Genomic DNA, 18,911 nt, shown 5'->3' on the forward strand with positions numbered 1-18,911 from the left:
CGCACCAAGCGGCCCAATCCTCATCTTCATATGGTGTGATTCAAAGTAAAAGGGGGGTGACTGGATTGGTTGGTAGAGTACCTTAACTAGCACTATCTTGGAACCAATTTGCCTGTCGCACTGACATGGACGTTGTTGCATGAAGCAATTCCTTGGGGGCTGCCCGTTTTCGGCAACAAGAGGTGGTGCCTAATGGAGTCTATGGAAAATACCCTGTAATTATTGTCATGGAATGTGGCTGGAATAAAAACTAGATTACAGTTTACCGAGTCACAAAGGGTACTCAGTGAGATAGACATGGGCCTCATTACAAGTCTTGCGGTATGGCGAAAATGAGTCCAGAATGGTAATACCGCCATCGTTTACCGTATCGGCCCATTACGAGTCTACATATCGGTATTACAGGCAACCCCATGGAGGCACTGATACTGTGCACCTCCGTACCGGCATGTGCACGGCCACGCGCCCTTCGTGGCGGCAATACTGGCATGCCGCAAACAGGAGGACATTACGAGTCACACGGACATGCACTTACCGGCATCCAGATGGCAGTAATAAGGGTCATCACCATGCCGGTAGCACAGCATCGCAGATCACCTGTTAATAGCAATCTGCTGTGTCCCCAACTGCCACAGGTGCACACAATCTGCACAAGTGGAGGCAATGGAGTCTGGCCCAGCACAAAAGGAGCACATCCACACGCCACACCCCTTCCTAGACCAGAATGATCCCACTTGCTGTTGCGATTTTGGAGCTCGAGGACATGCCTGCACTGCTACTCCATGAGCAGGCACTACATCAGGTACTACATAGGAGACACAGGAGGAGAAGGAGGGTGGGACTGGCCCAGCAAGCACCACCAGTGTAAGTAGTGGTACCACGCAGGCAGCCACCAATCTCTCACATAAGGGCCATTCCATTCAACTTGACTCCTGCACAGATCCACACCCTGTACTGCCTGGACAGGGACACCATCACCACCATTGTGGATCTAATACACAATGACATAGTCAGCCTGATTGCTATCTGTACCGCCATCCCCCCTCTACTGAAGGTACTGTCTGTGCTCCACTTCCTGGCCACAGGCACCTACCAGCACACAGTGGGGCAGCTGCATGGCATATCACAACCATGTTTCTCACGCATGCTGAACCAAGTGCTGGATGCCCTGCTGAAACACGCAGGGAACTACATATCCCTACCACAGACTGGCCAGGTGGTGGGTGACACTAAAATAGGATTACAAGCACTGGCAGGCATGCTACATTGCATCGGTGCCCTCGACTGCACCCACGTGAGTTGGTGGTCCCACATGCCATGGAGCTGATGAACCGCAGACACAAGCTATACCGCTCCATCAATGTGCAGATGGTATGTGATGCCAGCAAAATGATCACACATTGCTGTGCCCGATTACCTGGATCAACGCACTATGAAGTGGTGCTGCGGAACTCCTGCTACATGGAGCGACATGCTGCACGACGTGCCTGGTTGCTGGGTAAATCTGCTCACAGGCCCATGGTAGTGTTTGGGCGGGGGTGAGACATGCATATGCTGCCTGGGTGTGTTTGGGGGCGAACATGTATATGCTACCTGTCTGTCCTCTGGCCCATGGGTGTGAATATGGTGGTGACGGACACTGTCCATGCTGGAAAACACTGCGCCCCTAATCATCCCGACCTGGACATGACACTGACAATGCATGCCGACAAACTCTGGCCACACGGATATCAAAATATCACGCTCTCAAGCAGCGCACTACCCTCATCATGTCCACTGCACATCACCAGACCGTACCCACAGCACCACAGTGCACCAACATGCAGTCAGAAAGCTTAATATACAAGACCGCATCAAAGCAGCTCACAGATCATGCATGCATGAGTGCGTACAGTTAAATCCCGCTCTAGAAATCCACTGTCAATGGCCCTCCACCACAGGAACAACGCATACCACCATGGCGAAATGTGTAGATGAATGCCAATGCAATAATCTATTTGTGACAAGACAATGGAAATCCAACCCATCAAGTAGTCAACATCTATATGAGTTCGATTGGAGTGGTAAACATCCACTGCACATAAGTACCAGCATGCAAGTGGACACCCTGCATCATCAAAAGAACGCATCCCTACACTTGTGGACCATAACACCAAACACATTGTGGCATGATTACATGTGCGCAGACGTGTAGGGACTTGTGCATGTTGTCATGAAATTACTGCAAGCATGATACTCCAAACAACATGTGACATGGTGTATATCAGCCTATACCATCACACACTGGCCTACATGAATTTGGTCACATCACCTGCCACACATCCTCACATGTGAGTACATCAGGGTCCCTCTCACTCCATCTGGGTGAGTGGTGAGTCTGATGTCAAGTCCCCTCGGTCCTGTATGTCACACATGCCCACCACCATGGTTTGGCAAGCTGTGAACAGGCCAGATAGTTGAACATATGTGTAGTCAATGGCTGCCATCAGAAATATCCTACATATGAACAAGAACAATTTACAGGCTGAGCACAGATGGAATTGAAGAATTACCCTCACACATACCTTATTGTGCTCCCATGCAGGTGATGCAGGCTATCCCCTGAAGCCGTGGCTCCTCACCGCTGTCAGAAATCTGCAGAACTGGCACAATGAGGACTACAATCAGGCTCCTACACATACCTGTGTCGTGATCAAGCACACCTTCGGCCTGTTGAAGGCACGGTTTCGCTGCCTAAGCAGGTCGGGGGGCACTCGTGTACGGGCCTGAGAAGGTGGGTAAGATCATCATGGTATGTGCCATGCTGCACAACATGTGCATCCGACGGAACGTACCTCTGCTGCCTGACATTGACCAGCAACCATGGGGGGAGGATGAAGATGATGAAGGAGAAGGGGTTGCACATCAGCCAGGTGGCGATGCACATGAGGGACCTGCTGTGGGCCACTCTGTGATAGACCAATTTGTCTAATGCACATGGATGCAGAGGGTGCCATGGATGTGGGACTCTGTGCACTGGGTGTGGGGTAGATGGACACTGGGCACTGTAAAGCAATACATTCACACACACCCAATAAGCAATGTCCAGTCATGTGTATTTTTGTACACCCTCTCCCCCCTTACTCCCTAACACCCTCACACACCCCTCTCCCTCCCCTCTCCCCCACACACCCCCTACCCCTGCCCCCTATCCCCCCCAAAAAAAACAAACACCCTCTCCTCCCTCCCCCAATACCCCCACACATGAAGTGCACTAAATGTCTCATGATGCAATTCCAGTCAACACATGCAGGGTGCCCCTGCTACTTCTGGTCCCTATTCGGAGAAGAGGGTTGCATTCTAGTGCGCCGCATGCTGCGCAGGGAGCTGCGCACAGGGCTGGTCTGCGTAGAGCTGGCAGGTGTGGCAGATGATGAGGTGGATGGTTGCGGCTCGGTTGGCGCTGGATGCCGCGGCTCCATGCTGTCTGCTATTCTGGCCAGGATCTGGGCCACTGCTGTGAAACCCTCATGGACCCGCTTGCTGTTCCTGTTTACGGCCTTGATGATGGCCACAGTGTTGTCACGCATTTCACGCCTACTTGCCTCCCCATCTGCAATGTATTGTTTTACAAGTTCATGCATCGCCTGTTGCCGGCCCTCCATCCGTGTCATGCACCCCTCAATGACCCGGATCGCGGTGGAGGTGGATGGTGTATTTGCTGCGGTGGCCAATACGGGGGTGTTCTCAGATGGGGACCACTCTGCATGTGTGCCCTCACCTCCAGACTCAGGCTGAGGGGTGCCCTGTGGGGTGACGTGTGGGGTGACCTGGGGGCTTGGGGTTTGCATGGCATCCACAGACAGGGTGCCTCCCTCGTGGGTGTGCTCCTCATGGCCCTCTTCCTCATCACCACTATGGGGCGCAGATGCAGCTACCTCCCCCACAGAACTCGTGGCAGCCGACTGCGTTCCCTCATGCTCCGAATCTACAGTTGTGGCCATGTTCTGTGTGACGGTTGACTCCTGGGGTGTGGCGGCAGGTGTTTGTTGAGCCTGTGCTGGTGGCTGTGAAGATGGTGGTGCACTGGTGTGTCCCTTGCGTGCCACTCAGACCATCCGACTGCCCCTGGATGTCGATGGCTTGGCGCCATCGTCCATAGCCCTGGCCCTTTTTGGCAGGCGTCGTGGCCTGGGCACCTGCTTCATGGTCATCACTGTCTACATCCGTTCCTGTGGGGGACAAAGAGAGGCAGGGGATCAGTGATGGTAATACTTGCATCATGCATGCATTGGTGTCTGTGCAGTTTGTGCCGCGTGGATCGTTGTTGTGGCGGACAGGGTGCGTGCTATGTTAGGGGGAGTGGAATTGGCATCCCTCAGGTTTTGATATGTTTGCTGTGGAGTCTGCTGTGGGCCTACAGGTGTGTTGTAGCTTTGTGCAGTGTTGATGTGACAGTGGTGGGGCCAGCATCTAGACAGGGATATGTGTATGTGTGAATGATGGGCCATGTATTGACTTGCATCACTATCACATTTGTTGACTGACATTGTACTTTGCATGTCAGTTGTTTGTGGGGACACTCACCTTCCTCAGCTGATGATGGTACTCCGAACTCCGCTGCACCAACACCTTCAATTCCCTCTCTATTGTGGTTATGCACATTTCTTCCCACCTTGTGAGCTTTATGGTGGAGAGGGCCCTGCCACCTGTTGCCTGCCCCTTGCTATGATTTGCCAACAGAATATTTCTTACACGCAGGCGTAGATAGTTCCACATCTTCTTACAATCCTTCACCGTGCTTGTAGTGGTGCCAACCGCACCAACCCTCTGCGCCACGTCCTCCCAAATCTGCTTCTTCCGGAGCTATGCTGGATGCCTCAGGTCTAAGCAGAATACTACGTCCGCCTGCTCCGCTAAGGTGTCAGCCAACATACTCAGTTCCTCGTCACTGAATCTTTCCTTGCGCTGGCAAGGAGCGCCTTAATGGGTGGCTTTTGACATCTTCTTGAAGGTGTGTATGCTATTTTGCCAGAACAAGGATTCAAAGATTGCAATGGATTGTGTTTTTAAAGATGGCCGCCGGTGCATTTCCCGTTCCGGCGCGATGACACTACTGGTTCCGCTGATGACGGATCCGGTAATACCCTTAGCGTTACCAGCATGGCAGTACGCCCGTTACCGGCTTGCCGGTACGCGCCTGCGTGCACTCTCATAATCAGCCGCTATTAACAACGTCAAGGCTACACGGACCCGTTATTATCGCCATGCCGATAATGACAAGATTTTAGTGCAAATCTCGTAATGAGGCCCATTTTTCTATTTCAAGAAACATGGTCCCGCAATGAAATTAGGGTTGATGGCTTTGTCTTATACCAGAGGGTGGCTGAGAAAAATAAGAGAGGTAGAAGTTATGTGGGGTTGTGTATCCTGGTTAAAACACATTTTGAGAATGTGCAGGTGGTCATGGCAAACCCTGTGCCCTTATCCTGGTGTTCAAAATCTGTAGATCATGACAAGTGGACCTTTTAATAGTACAGTTTTACAATAGTTCTCATAAGCAATTTGAGAAAAACGGTTTTGGTGTTTTAGCCCTTGCGTTGGAGGAACTTTCTGCAAGGTTCCCATTGTGGAATGTGTGCTGAATATTTGGTGGCGATTTTAATGCAAAATTGGGGGGTGGCCCAGTAGACAACCTATATGATACCACAGAAGACACTCTGGCTGGGATACTTCCACCCACTATGATGGATACTAGGCTTTGTGCGGAAGGTTTGTGCCTTTGGCACCATCTTTATGAGTGGGGAGTATGGTCCACAAATGGGCGGCTGGCTGCGGACATACCTGGCAGAGTTACTTTCGCTTCTGCATTCGGTAGTTCCACAATAGATTACTTCTGTGTCCCTGTAGTGCACTGGGGCCTTATAGGGCGGTTTGAGGTACTGCTCGATATCTGTAGTGATCACTTTCCCATTAAATTGTGGATCAAGTCAGTCATGGGATGGGGGGGATTTGTCGAGCCAAGTATATCCGCTGGAAGTATCGATCGACACCTCCCGGAGTAGGCTCAAATGGAGCGTTGACAGGAAGTAGGAACTATTAAAAAAGGCAGTAGTGTCAAGTTCGTGGGAACTTGACACTTTGTTGTCAGGCAACCTGGAGAGCAGGGACATACTGGAGGAGTTTGTAAGTATGCTGATGCAGCTAGCTCTGGTGTTTTCCTACCCCCAGGCAAACAGCGAGGAAAGAGAAGAGGGGTTCGATTTGATTCTGTCTGTTCTAGAGCCAGGAAGGACTTACCAGAGGTTCTGAGCAGTAACGGTGCATCTAAAACCACCATTATAAGTGCCAGATTATGTTATAAGAAAGCTTTGGCTACCAGGAAAATAAAAATAAAGGAAGAAGCATGGGAAGCCTTGGTGGTAGCTATAGAAATAGAAGCATGGGAAATAGAGAAAGCAGAGAAATTATGAAGCCAAGAAATCGAGGCCTGATGATTATCATGTCCCCACGTTTTCAGCATTACCTAATATGGGGGAATTCCCTAGGGATCGCGTCCTCGTGTCAAGGGTGAGGTTTAACTGCATCCCCCTAAAGGCTGTGGTGGCAGCATGGGCTGGGGGGTGCAAATAGATCCAGCCCAATTTGTAAAGCCTCATATGAGGACCTGACACACCTGATTCTGTTCTGTCTTGCATATGCTAAGGCAAGAACATTGCTCATACAACTAGTATTAAAGGAATTGGATGTTGTGCAATATAGGCCAGCCCTAGCCTATCTTCTATGGGCAAACCCACCGCAAGTGGGCTAGTCGTTTACTTTTGCATTTAAACACAGCACTTTGTCACACGAAACGACTGCTTGATATATTGCCCTGACAAAGAATCTTTATAATATATTGATTAATGAATTGAACTTGTGATCCTCCCTGATCATTGTTCCCGTTGTGATTTAAAAACGGTATGTTTTATGGTGTCATAATTGTATGTATTTTATAATGGTTTTATGGATTGTTTTTATATGCAAATCCGAATGAACAAAACACAATATATCATTACATATTTTGTTGGTAAAACACATTTTAGTAAACAATTTACTTTGTGTTTCCAAAGATCTCCTGTTGGAGTTCCTGAAAGCACTCCAGAGTTATTTGGAAACGCGTGGAAAATATCTTCAGTCTGTTCTGCCGGGCCCTCCCCTTCACCGCTGGACCCATGTGATGTACATCTGCAGTCAGGTGAGTAGCAAGATTACGCAACTTTACAGCTAAATCACTCTGTGTTCAATATCATGTGAATCATGGTTAGATCCTGCTAAATTTGATTTGATTGATTTTCTGAGTTGACTATCAGTTGAATGAATGAAGCATAACAAGCAAAAATCATAAAACTGTTCTTGCATGTCGGGGCTTAGCATTGTCCGAATGTGTAAGTTAAATCATCCAGTGATGACTCGTATGATTCTTACATATTCCTATGATCTTGAATATCTTTACTGATTTCTTCTTGCTCATACTTAGTGTGTCCTCGTGTGCATGCGTGTTTCATTTCTTGAGTCAAAAGTAAATACACCAAGGTGTGCCACTCTATAGATTTCCCTAACACTGACATTATCCACAAAAATTCACCTTGTGTCCTTTCAACACGAGGGAAGCAGGCAGCTGCACCCCCTAATTCCTCAACACAATACATTCATTGTGCATTTGTGCAGAATTGCCAAGCTCATCAAATTTAGAAATGTATTTGTTCAATTACACCAACAATGCTTTTTCGCATCTGTTTTTTTAAGGATACATTTGGTGCTCATATGCAAACAGTGTTTGTTAAATGTGTGTTGTGCACTTTCATGATATCATATCTTAGACACTAAATTATTCCTAAAATAAGTAATAGTGTTTCCATCCAAGTGCTTCCACAACTACCATTGCCCAACAAGCCTCTGTAACACGGGATGCACAAATACACTATGCAAAAGTAAGTTAGCCTCTGTTTTAATTCTTCTGGATCTTTCTGCTGCTTTTGATACAGTTGATCATCCTGCTCTTCTTTCTGCTCCCTCTTCTCTTTGTTTCTCTGGTATAGTTCTACAATGGTTTAACTGCTATCTTCTTGCTCTGACCTTTTCTGTCTCCTGGTCTGGTAGCACCGCTTCTCCGAACCCTCTCCTAGATGGTGTCCTCTGATGATCTGTTCTGGGTCTACCCTTTTTCTTCATTTACACTATTCCCCTTTCATCTCTTATTGAATCCTTTGATCTTTCCTGTCATTTCTATGCCACGATTCTCAGATTTCTTTCTCCTTTTCATCCCTTTCTGACTATTTTCACTGCTTTCTCTTCTTGTCTCCAAGCCATGATATCTTTTGTCTTTGAGCTTTCTTTCTGTAAATCCTTCTAAAACTGAAAGTCTCTACTCCCCCCACTTTCTCTTTTTCTCACTATCCTTTATATCACCCGGTCTCACAGCCTGGCATTTTTTTATTGCAATCTCTCCTTGTAGCAACACATCTCTTCAACGGTTCGCATCTGTCGTTTTCATCTCATTAATCTACACAAAATCCATCCTTTTATCTCTTTCCATGCCACTAAGCTCATCATTTTCTCTTGTATCTTTTCGAGACTAGACTATTGTTGAGCCCTACCTGTGGGCCTTCCTTCCTCTCTTCCTTCCTCATCTCACCCGTCTTCACTCTGTTTGCAACTCTGCAGTCCAGTCCGTCTTCCCTTTCCGCTGCTGCCTCGTTCCTCTTCAAGCATTTAATTCTTTCAATCTCTTCTTACTTTTGATTCTCGGTTTCTTTTTCATTTTCTCTGCTTCATATTCCGATGCTATCATGGTCTTGCTCCTAGGTATCTTTTTTCTCTTATCGATCCTTGCATTCCTTCTCACTCCTCACTCCTCATTCCCAAAATCTTCATCTTCTCACCTCTGCCAAGCCTCCCTGTGCTCCATCACAGTTTCGTTCATTTACACTTCTAGCTCCTAAATTGTGGAACAATCTTCCGCCTGACATCCTTCCTCCTCACTGCATTCATATCTTTTGTTCCCATATTAAGGCCCATCTCTTATTGTCACTTGTTTCTGACTAAACTGCCCCTGATTATATTATCACTTATTTTTTGTACTGTTTCGTAATTTTACTGGAAGACGCTTTGGCGAAAGTGCTTAACAGAGGAAGAAGAAGAGAATCTTCTACTGATACATTTCTATCATGTCTGAGTCGCTAAAGAAAGTAGAATGCTTTCTACCACTTCTCAGATCTCCTTCTACAACTTTTGTAATGGACGAAATAATGTTAATACATTTTTTTCCACATATTAAATATTACAAACTTGTCGTTCCTGTGAAGCCAAGTTTTAGGAATTTCAATCAGTGCTATGCACATTGAAGGCTATTTGCAAAATGTTGCATTCAAGGAGCGAAATTGTGCAGGGTCATATATGCTTTCTTTATTCAGTTGCAAGCAAGGCTAGTAACAATGTATCAAAGCCACACAAACTTTCAATTTCCTGTTAACCTGATTGTTCTGGTCTTCTTTGTCCTTCCAGTGTCTTTGCACTTAAGAAAAAAAAGATACCCCAAAATGTTCTGTTAGTACTCACAAAAGTCTTCAGCCATTCGTGTTGCAAACACGCATGTAGGATCCCAAGCTTCGTGGTATATGAAATGCGGAAGTTTTCATATAAATACCTAATAAACTCTTCCACTGTTTAGACTTGCTTCTACTCAAACTTGCTCCTCTACACAACGACAACCTCAAAATAGGTCCTTCGATTTCCCTGCCTACTGTGCATGTTTTCTTATTGATTAAAGCACGTTGATGTCTGCCACCACTTGGTTGGCGCGTTCAAAACGTCTGAATAAAATTAAGTAAATAATATAAATTATAAACGTGTCAATTTTCAAATCATTATCATAAAACCTATTGTACAACCTAACTGTAATACTTTCTTTCCAATTTTCTAACAGTCTCATATGCAACAGAAGGTTGTAGCATCATCACTAAAGAACCGTTTGCTCCCTGCCACTCATACCTGAGCCCTGTCTCCTATTACGAGCAGTGTAGACGGGACACCTGCAAATGCGGCCAGACATGTCTGTGTTCAGCTCTGGCTCATTATGCTCATCAGTGTCGACGCTATGGAGTTACTGTTGACTTCCGATCTCAGGTTGCCGACTGTGGTAAGCTATCTTGCATATCTTTACAATCAGTACTTGAACTTGGAACTTAATTTGCAATTGTTGTTAAAAATTCACAGCCCCAAAGAAGAGTGTTTGCCAATCACTTTGTTTTATGTGCTGTTCAAAATAATCTTGTGTCTTGCTGAATGCAAGTGTTGTCAATTCACAAGAGCAGTGTGCAAATCACAGATCTCTTTATCCTGAAAAGAGGTAGTGGTAGATAGGTTGGCAGGTGAAAGTATCGACTGTGCACAAGGGGAGTCGGAGTGCGTAAAGTAACCCCACTCTGACTGGGTTGTTGGGAATAATGGTAAAGTGGCCACTTCTATCAATCGGACACAGGGCAGAAGCAAGTCTACATATCTCTAATGAATAGATGGAGCCCTATTGTGCCCTTCCTCTATGTAAGGGCAACTGGGCCCCCCTTTTCTATGGATCAGAGGCAACTGATGGGAGTAACCCGCATGTTGAGGATGTCATGGATTCCGGTGATTGTGGCCCAGAAGTAACACCCTGGATTGTACCACTGTAAACCACTCCTTATTATGTATTATAAAGTGCAGAAAACTAAGGGCCCGATTCATGGAATATTTTGCATGGAAAAAAGGGTACTTTGGCGCCAAACTGCAGACAAATCAGCATTTGTCGACTCATGGAATCCAATGCTCAGTACATTTCCTGGACTTGCAGTGAGTTTGGGCAGGCTCGGCACGTCTGCGAGCCATGGAGGGCCGTGCGCGACACTCCACGCAGAGCGTTGGCATGGCATGTGCAGAGGGCTGGAATGAGGGAGGACCAGCAAAAACTGGGGAAGAACTTGCTCAAAAGTGGGCGTTCCGAGGGACGCCTGCAGGCAGTCCCTCGCATGCGCACAATTGCGCGGCATAAGATGTATTCATGGATATGATCGTACAACCTCTCGGCTGGGAGATGGCCACGCAAGTCCTTCATATGATCTGCAACCCAAGGCAGGGGTAAGTACACTTGCGCGTAGGATTTGCTTCATGGAGGTGGGATTGAATGTCAGATTTCGGGGTGCGTGTATGCAAATGGAGTTCCAAACTTACTTAGGGGTGCACATAATCAGTGTAGCAGGGTGCAGGAACAGATTTACAGGGGTTCACATCAAGATTTTCAAAATTCAGACCGAATTACGATTTTTCATACACAGGTTGTCGGGGTGCCGGGAACAGTTACGGGGGACCCTGCGCAGGGTCACCAAGATGCATGCCTGCTTGCAGAGGATCCCGCAAACTGATTCAAGGGTGCATGTTTTCATGCCCAGAGGATAGTGCAAACGTGCTTGATCTGGCTGTTTATGCTTTGCATTAGGGGGTGTCGGGCGCGTTAATATGTGTGGCATGCATTTTTTTATCTGCGCGTAGGCTCGCGCAGTGTCCTTCTCGGCGCATGGCTCTTGTGGGATTTCTGCGCACATTTCCGTGAATCGGGCCCTAAATGAGTGAAGGTTCTACCAGGAGCTGAGCTCTCAGCACTGCTCAGATGAGGTGGTAGCAGTTCTCCCAACTCTTTTAGTGTAGATTACTAAATTCCTCAGCAGCACTCCGTGGACAGTTGACATCAGTTTTGGAGGTGGGAGAAAGAACTTGAGAGCCCTTAGAAATTTGTTTTCTCCCACTCTGTTTCGTACCCACTTCTAATTTGTGCCTAAATGGACTTTCACTAAATCCCAACCCGATTTCCTTTGCCATTAAGCAAGATGGGTACTGCTACAAAACTCATCTATTATGGTTTGAGACTGAGAACTCCATCTCTGCATGAGAGCTGACTGGTCATTCTGAAAGCTGGAGAAGGCTTTGAGTTATCTGTCAGAACTCTCCTCTGTCCTGGATGGTGCTTGAAACAACCAGATGCAGTTTACGCAGCAGTTTTTAATAAACTTGTGCTGTGTGTAGTATTTGATACACGTTTGCTTTTAGTGGTATTTCACGAACAGTAAGAGACTGTGCAATACAATTATGTGCTGAAGTCTTTAGGATTCACTGACAGTCATTTGATGTCCTTTTGAACTAAGCAGCATTTGATGGTCGGTGCAACTATGAGCATTTTATGTCTAGGTGATTCAATGGGCTTCATTACGAGTTTGGAGGTAGCCATGCCGTTTTTAAAAGCATGGCTACCCCCAAACCGGGTACCAGGTCCGATTTCAAGAAATAGGGAATTACCGGGCCATGCCGACTTTAACGGGCACGGTAATTCCCATTCTCAGGACCCGGACCCGGTACATCCCCATTCCCATTGAGCCCACATAGGGCTCAATGGGAATGGGGAGCATGCTAGCATCCTGGTCTGCTAGCGGGTCCCGCTCTGCACGTCTGGTCTGGCCAGGCGTCCAGAGAGGGACCCGCTGCAGACCTCGTAATGTGGCGTCACTTACCGGCACCGTTCATTCCGTGGCCTCCCACGTTGTAATGAGGCCCAATGAGTAGCATTTGACGGATTGACTGGTGGAATACATATGTATTACTTAATGGCATTGAATTAACTACTGCAATGTACAAGAGACCATGAATAAACAGCATTGTGTGTGCTTCTGGCAAATTCTGATTACTTTGCGTGGAATTAAGTGTAAATGTACAAGTGTTCATATTGTTGTGCAAGTATGTAAAATTGCCACCTTCGCATATTACACATATTTACAGTATCCACTGGAATGTTGCCTGTTTTATTAAGTGAATTGTCGAAGAGAGGTTATTGCACTCCTTTATTAGATTCGCTATTTAACAAACAAAAAAAAGAAAATGTAATAGCACTGCATTTGTGACTAACTTCTAACTTTCTTTGACCAATAGTCTGCTGTAGAAGTGCTTCAGATATTCAAAGTTGTTCTGTTTCACAAAAAAGTGGGGAGTGAAGCATCATGTGTAGGGAAGTTGGATGGATTTCATTCTCCTTCTCCACGGACAGAATGTTGGAGCATTTTATGCGGCTCTAATTGGGTGCATGGGAAGTGGTCAGCAGACCTTTAAAATAATCCATATATATCCAAAAAGGACATAAATACCCGGGCAGGTATACAAGCGTGTTTGCGTGGGTCATGTTGTTCGTTGGTCTCTGGTGTTCTGACTGCCAAGTCCATTGCAGCCATACTTTCAAGCCCTAGGGGGTGCATTCAATCCCTCTACCAAATCCAGTCACGAGATTACCCTGCCTTGGATAAATGTTTGGATGGCACATCTTGGAATTCTTCGGATTTTTCAGCATTTTCTCTAGTGTTTTACTGTGAATGGAGTTGAAGCCCGTTTCACGCCTAGGGATCTTTTCTTGATGAAAGTGTTTTAATCGCGTTTAGCCAGTGGGCTATTATGCTCGTCCTTAGCACATAATTTTTCTTTTTTTAAAAGAGTATTTAAATGTCATGCTAATATTCACGTTTGTGAAGGGTTTATTGTGAGAACACAACACGTGTGAGGTGTCGTCTTTCGTTTGCGTACATACTAACAAAATATGAATTGGCTTTGAAAGATAATATGTGCCATCTGTTTTATTTTGGCAGCTATTTCTTGTGAAAATTCAAAGGAATATACCACCTGCGTGGATACCTGTGCCCAGACTTGCCAGACACTGTCCATGCCAGAGCCCTGCGATGGGGAATGCGTTGAAGGTTGCGCCTGCCCACGTGGAATGTACTTGAACAGCAAATCAGACCGATGTGTGCAAAAGTAGGTTGCGATACATGGAATAACTGCACATCGAAGTCCGATTAAAATGCGTGGGCACCTTTGGTTTTTAATACTAGCAGGTCAGCTGGTTATGTTCAGATAATTCCAGGATGTCTTGCATAAGGCTTGTGAAAAGTGAAATTGTAATATTTAAAATAAGCAGACCTGAGCAATGAAAAACAATGATGCATAGCGAGGGAACAAAAAAGGGGGTAACATTGTGTTACCATTATCGTTTACATCAGAACATGGATGGCATCTGAGGCATTGCTGGGGCATTCCCCAGGATTTACAGGGATGCCTGCTTCTACATGATCATTCTTTTTATTGTGGCCTAGGTGCTTTAAGTCCGCTTCTTGCAAGATTTCTGCAATTGCTTGTCATGGAAAGTGGGACAGAATGACTAAAAGGAAAATGTAGCTGCAGAGATGGGTATGCAATGTTTAGGGTTACTGGTTTAATTTGCATCGCAATTCTATCAGCCTTTCATCCTTCTGATATTGACAAACAAAGTAAGTTTGATTAATTTAATAGAAGCACCTGCTAATAATCATTTCCACTGCCCATGTAAGTTGTATTCCTAGATAATGGGTCAATTAAATGTTTACATTATAATTCCAAATAATGCTCTCCACCCCCATTTCACAGCCACCTGTTTTTCCTCACGTTGCTGCGGAGTCTGAGGGTTAAAGTAGCCAGAGGTTTGAGGTGCAAAGAAGCAATTAACTATGTGATGTGTGATAGTTAAAACGTCATTGTCTATTATTATTATTATTATTATTATTATTATTAGTAGTATTTAATAATGGTATTATTAAATTGTTTGCCCATTTGCCCTCTAATAGCTTAGAACAAATACCAGGTCTGGTATTAGCAATATTAGGTGACCACGTAAGGTGCAGCAGGGGGCATGGGATTTGCCGCACAAAAATCTAATGTGGCCCTATTGCCATGGGGGCGGTGGAGGAAAAATGTTTCTTTACCTGGATTTCTCTGGGGTAGTAGGCATACTTGGAATAGCTGTGACCACCACAAAGTTGGTCTTTAATCAGTCAAGGCCCCTCTGCAAATTGATCTAAATTCAGAATAGAGTTCCTGTCATGTCAGCCACTCACACCATTAGAGTTCCTGTTGTTCTAGAAGATAGAAGATAGGGTGCAAGGACTATTCTATGGCAATTGACTATTACAGCACACAGGGTAGAAAGATCGCTGAATCAATGTCCCCTAATTCATGAATACAATCAGGGGCTTTGGGATATTCCAGGCAAGGGAATATAGCATGATGACTATGTAATGTTTTGCAGGTTCCTTGGGACACACTTCTACATGTATTATGACATTTAAAGAGGCACGGCGACCATGTGTTCCACAACTATAAGGCTTTCTATGACTGGGAATCTGAACTACGTAAAGTGCCATGTGATAGTGGGTCGTGAGGAATGCAGTACTGTGAAGGTAGCATGATGCATATAGATTGAGTGCTGGGGTCGTCCTGTGTTTCCTTGTTTGAGTTAGGGCACACAGTGCCCAGGTACACACTTTGATCTTGGACGTTTACATCACCTCATCCTCATCATTCCACCGCTCATTTGAAGAGCCTTTAACAAAGCAGACATTTAGTTGCAAACCTAAGAGAGAGAGTGTGAGAGAGTGTGAGAGAGAGAGAGAGAGAGAGAAAGACAGAGCGAGAGAGAAAGAGAGAGAGAGAGAGAGATGTTTTCCATTTGTAGTTGTGTCGCTACACTAATAACAGGAAACCAAGTCGAACCAAAACTGCACCACGGTGCTCAACAGAAAAGCTAGCACTAACCCTGCGTTCATGAACATTCTGCCATTCATCCCAAACCAGTCTATTAATCCAAGAAACAAGGTAAATTAACTACAAGTTAGCCTTCACTCTGAAAGGACCCTGGTCACTCTGACAATATTTAAAGTCCATACATCCTACTATGATCTCCTTCAATTTACGACCCCCTTCGTATCACCTGAGGAGCAGCCTGTAGTAATGCAAACATCTGTCCACTCCCACAGGTGGAGCTGTTAAAACACCAGCAGCTCTCTCATCTGCAATTGGGAAATAATCCAGCACCAAGACTGGTAGATCTAACCAAGTCCTGGCTCCCCAACAGTATGCCCATAAAATCCCTCCGCTATTTCCCCATCAATCCTCGAAGCACCCTCAAGACATAACTGCCCGATGAGAAGGCACCAAATTCGTTAGTGATCAGATTCAACCCCGATTTCTTGACTCCCCATACGCTCATCTAACAATAGCTTTCTCCGGGTCCCAAAACAAACATAATCTGCAAATTAATATATGGCATAAGGTCCACAGCTTTTGAGACTGATGCCTTAGATCATCTGCAAGAAAGCCAACAGAAAACGTTTTCTATGAATTCTGCGGACATCAATTTGTCCAAAACATGAAATGCTCTGGGTCAATTTAATTTACAGAGCAGTGCTATTTTAGCTTTTGATCCAGTACATTTGATTATTCATAACCGCATGCCTTTATTTGGGTCAAGATGAAGCCACGTCCTCTGTGCACACCCATGATGTCAGCCACTCACACAATTAGATGAAATTCAGCACTTCACCAGTTTCAGCGAGAACACCGAAAGGTATGTTGCATCTTAAATATATGAAAATCCACTGGTTCAATGGCAATTACAGTACTTTACATTTTCAAGTTTAGACAGCAGAGCTAACCCGCTAAATGGAGAGCCCAGGCACACAAAGGGGGCAGAAAATGACCAGGCAACCAAAGGGAACCCGCAAGACCCAATCATATTTCTTTTTATAGCTTTTGCAATTTTCTTCAGCACTACAAACACTCAATTTTCTAACATTCAACTCAGAACTCATACCAAATGCATTGGATGACTTTTAAAGTGCTCCTTTGCTTCCCGAGCTACTTCTGCACCCAAGAAAGGCCCCAATAATAATGAAACAATAATAATAATAAAGGTTGTGTAAATACTGAAGCACAAATCCATCAACCCCACCTTACTACTGAAAGGCAACCCCTGTTGCTTTCATAGTGGAGAATATCTGTTAATGACTGAGGCAGTATTTTGAGTGGATAGCTCACACCTTGTACATAAACTCACCCTAACGGCCCCACCCCATCTCTGCAAGGACAGCCATTAAAAATTAAATGAATACTGCATTTTGGCTTTTTACATTATTTCATCATTTAGCTGTTGCACACATACCTGTAGGTAGACATCCTTACTGAGCAAGGTGCCAGTGAGAATTCAAACTCTAGATTACAATGTGTTTGGGAATATCCATCCTATTTGCTACCCCCCAAAGACTCTTTCTTTTACTACTACCATGATTTGTTTCACCTTCCTGCAGCTGCCACACTCTCCTTAGGCCACGGAATGGTTCACCCAGCTTTGTGGGCACTTTGGGGAATCCACACTCTTCTTTCTATCTTTTCCACTCCTCGTTTCATTGTGAAGAACCCCATTCTAGTTTGAAGGAACACTCTAAAATCGGAAGTCCTGCTGCTGCTTTAACCCCCGGTGAGTGGTGGCCAGTGGGGGAGTGGGAAATGAAACGTTTCGCCTGTGGCTGTGTGCACTGTTTTCGAGGAGTTTGAAGCTTGTGGGATTCCGCAGGGCCGAAGCCTGGGAGGAGCAAACATGGATTCAGGACCCTGCCCTTACACACGACTGACAAACTCAATGTGGTACCCTATGCGGAATTTGCAGAGATAGGGAAATGTGGCAGCAGGCCACTGAACGAAGCACCTGAACATGTTAGAGGCCTATTGCAGCCTGCCAACCAACATACTACTGAAGGTGGAGTATGTATCTGCAGTCTTCAAATTTCAAGCGTCCCTTTCTCTGAACAAAATATTTTTGTCTCCCCCTAACCCTTATCATGGAGCTTACGGTAATGAGTGTATATTGAAAAATGCCCCTTTTCCCTCATTTTCCAATTTTAATATCTTTGTTTTGTTGCATATTTAGCACATTATATCTATTTGAGACACACATAGAGAGAGAGAGTTAGAGAGAGAGAGAGAGAGCGAGAGAGAGAGAGAGAGCGAGAGAGAGAGAGAGCGAGAGAGAATGAGAGAGAGAGAGAGAGGGGTGTTTACAGTAGCAATGTCAGATTTGTCTGCATGAGGCCAGTGGTAGAGTTGCAGAGTCCACTCTCCTCAACCCCTAATAAGATCTCCTACTGCCTTATTCTACACACACACGCACACCTTCCAAATATGGCTGCCGGTCTAGCTGTAAGCACATCAACACTAATCAAGCCATGACTAAGCTCTCCTCTTTAGGCATAACACATTTTAACACATCAGCGGCTAACCAGACCAGTGCTGTAGTCTTTAAGATCTTGGGCTCTTCCCTTTGGATAATATGCTGCCAACTGTCTCTCTGAAACACACAGAAAGCAGGTCAATGCACAGGACCGGGGTACTTCCGACCTACACCCAGGTTTGCACCAGTCTCTCCCACTGGCCCACTAATTACTACCTCTTTCTTACAGGGGCACGTGCAGCAAAGGCCACCAAAAGTGGCAAAGGGGTGCTGTAAAATACCAATTACATTACATTATAGTTATTATGGATTCTACATAGTGACCATATTGCTTTTATAGATAGGCAAATGCTGTATTCAGAATTAGCAGAGGCGACCATAGACAACTGAAGTGGCTGACTAGACCTCACGTGAAGTAAAAGCAAGCACTATGTTAAATGGTAAATTCTGTCACTGCATATTTTCTGAAATTGTGCCCGCAAGTTTGCATCTGTAGAATGTAAGTATCATTGAATGAAAACTCTATACTTAGGTTTTTTATCAATCATATCTGTGATGTCATCTTTGATGTCATGGGTGTTATTCTTAGCAGTGCACGGTGGTGGTTTAAGTTATGGATGGTTAGCTTACCATAACTGGCGAATTTCAGGGGGTTTTCGGTTTTACTTGTAACCATAACATCCCTTTAACAAAGTTTTTTCACTGATTTTCATAGGTTTTTATTAGTGCAACTTAACCATAACGTCTACGAACATCTGACTTCATTGCGGCTCTTCTGGACAGTGCC

The 18,911-nt window shown here is 45.4% G+C and overlaps 1 protein-coding gene across 1 annotated transcript in view; it reads left to right on the plus strand.

Moving 5' to 3' along the window:
- The window catches only part of OTOG (otogelin), a 1,239,067-nt gene that overhangs the window by 295,455 nt on the left and 924,701 nt on the right, over positions 1-18,911 (plus strand). Inside the window, exons 15-17 of the mRNA XM_069625375.1 lie at positions 7,092-7,216; positions 9,947-10,159; positions 13,677-13,842. Of these exons, the coding sequence (XP_069481476.1) occupies positions 7,092-7,216; positions 9,947-10,159; positions 13,677-13,842 (504 nt within the window). The remainder of the gene's footprint in view (positions 1-7,091; positions 7,217-9,946; positions 10,160-13,676; positions 13,843-18,911) is intronic.

Source organism: Ambystoma mexicanum, chromosome 11 (genome assembly GCF_040938575.1).
Source record: "Ambystoma mexicanum isolate Mex_15411 chromosome 11, UKY_AmexF1_1, whole genome shotgun sequence".
NCBI lineage: Eukaryota > Metazoa > Chordata > Amphibia > Caudata > Ambystomatidae > Ambystoma > Ambystoma mexicanum.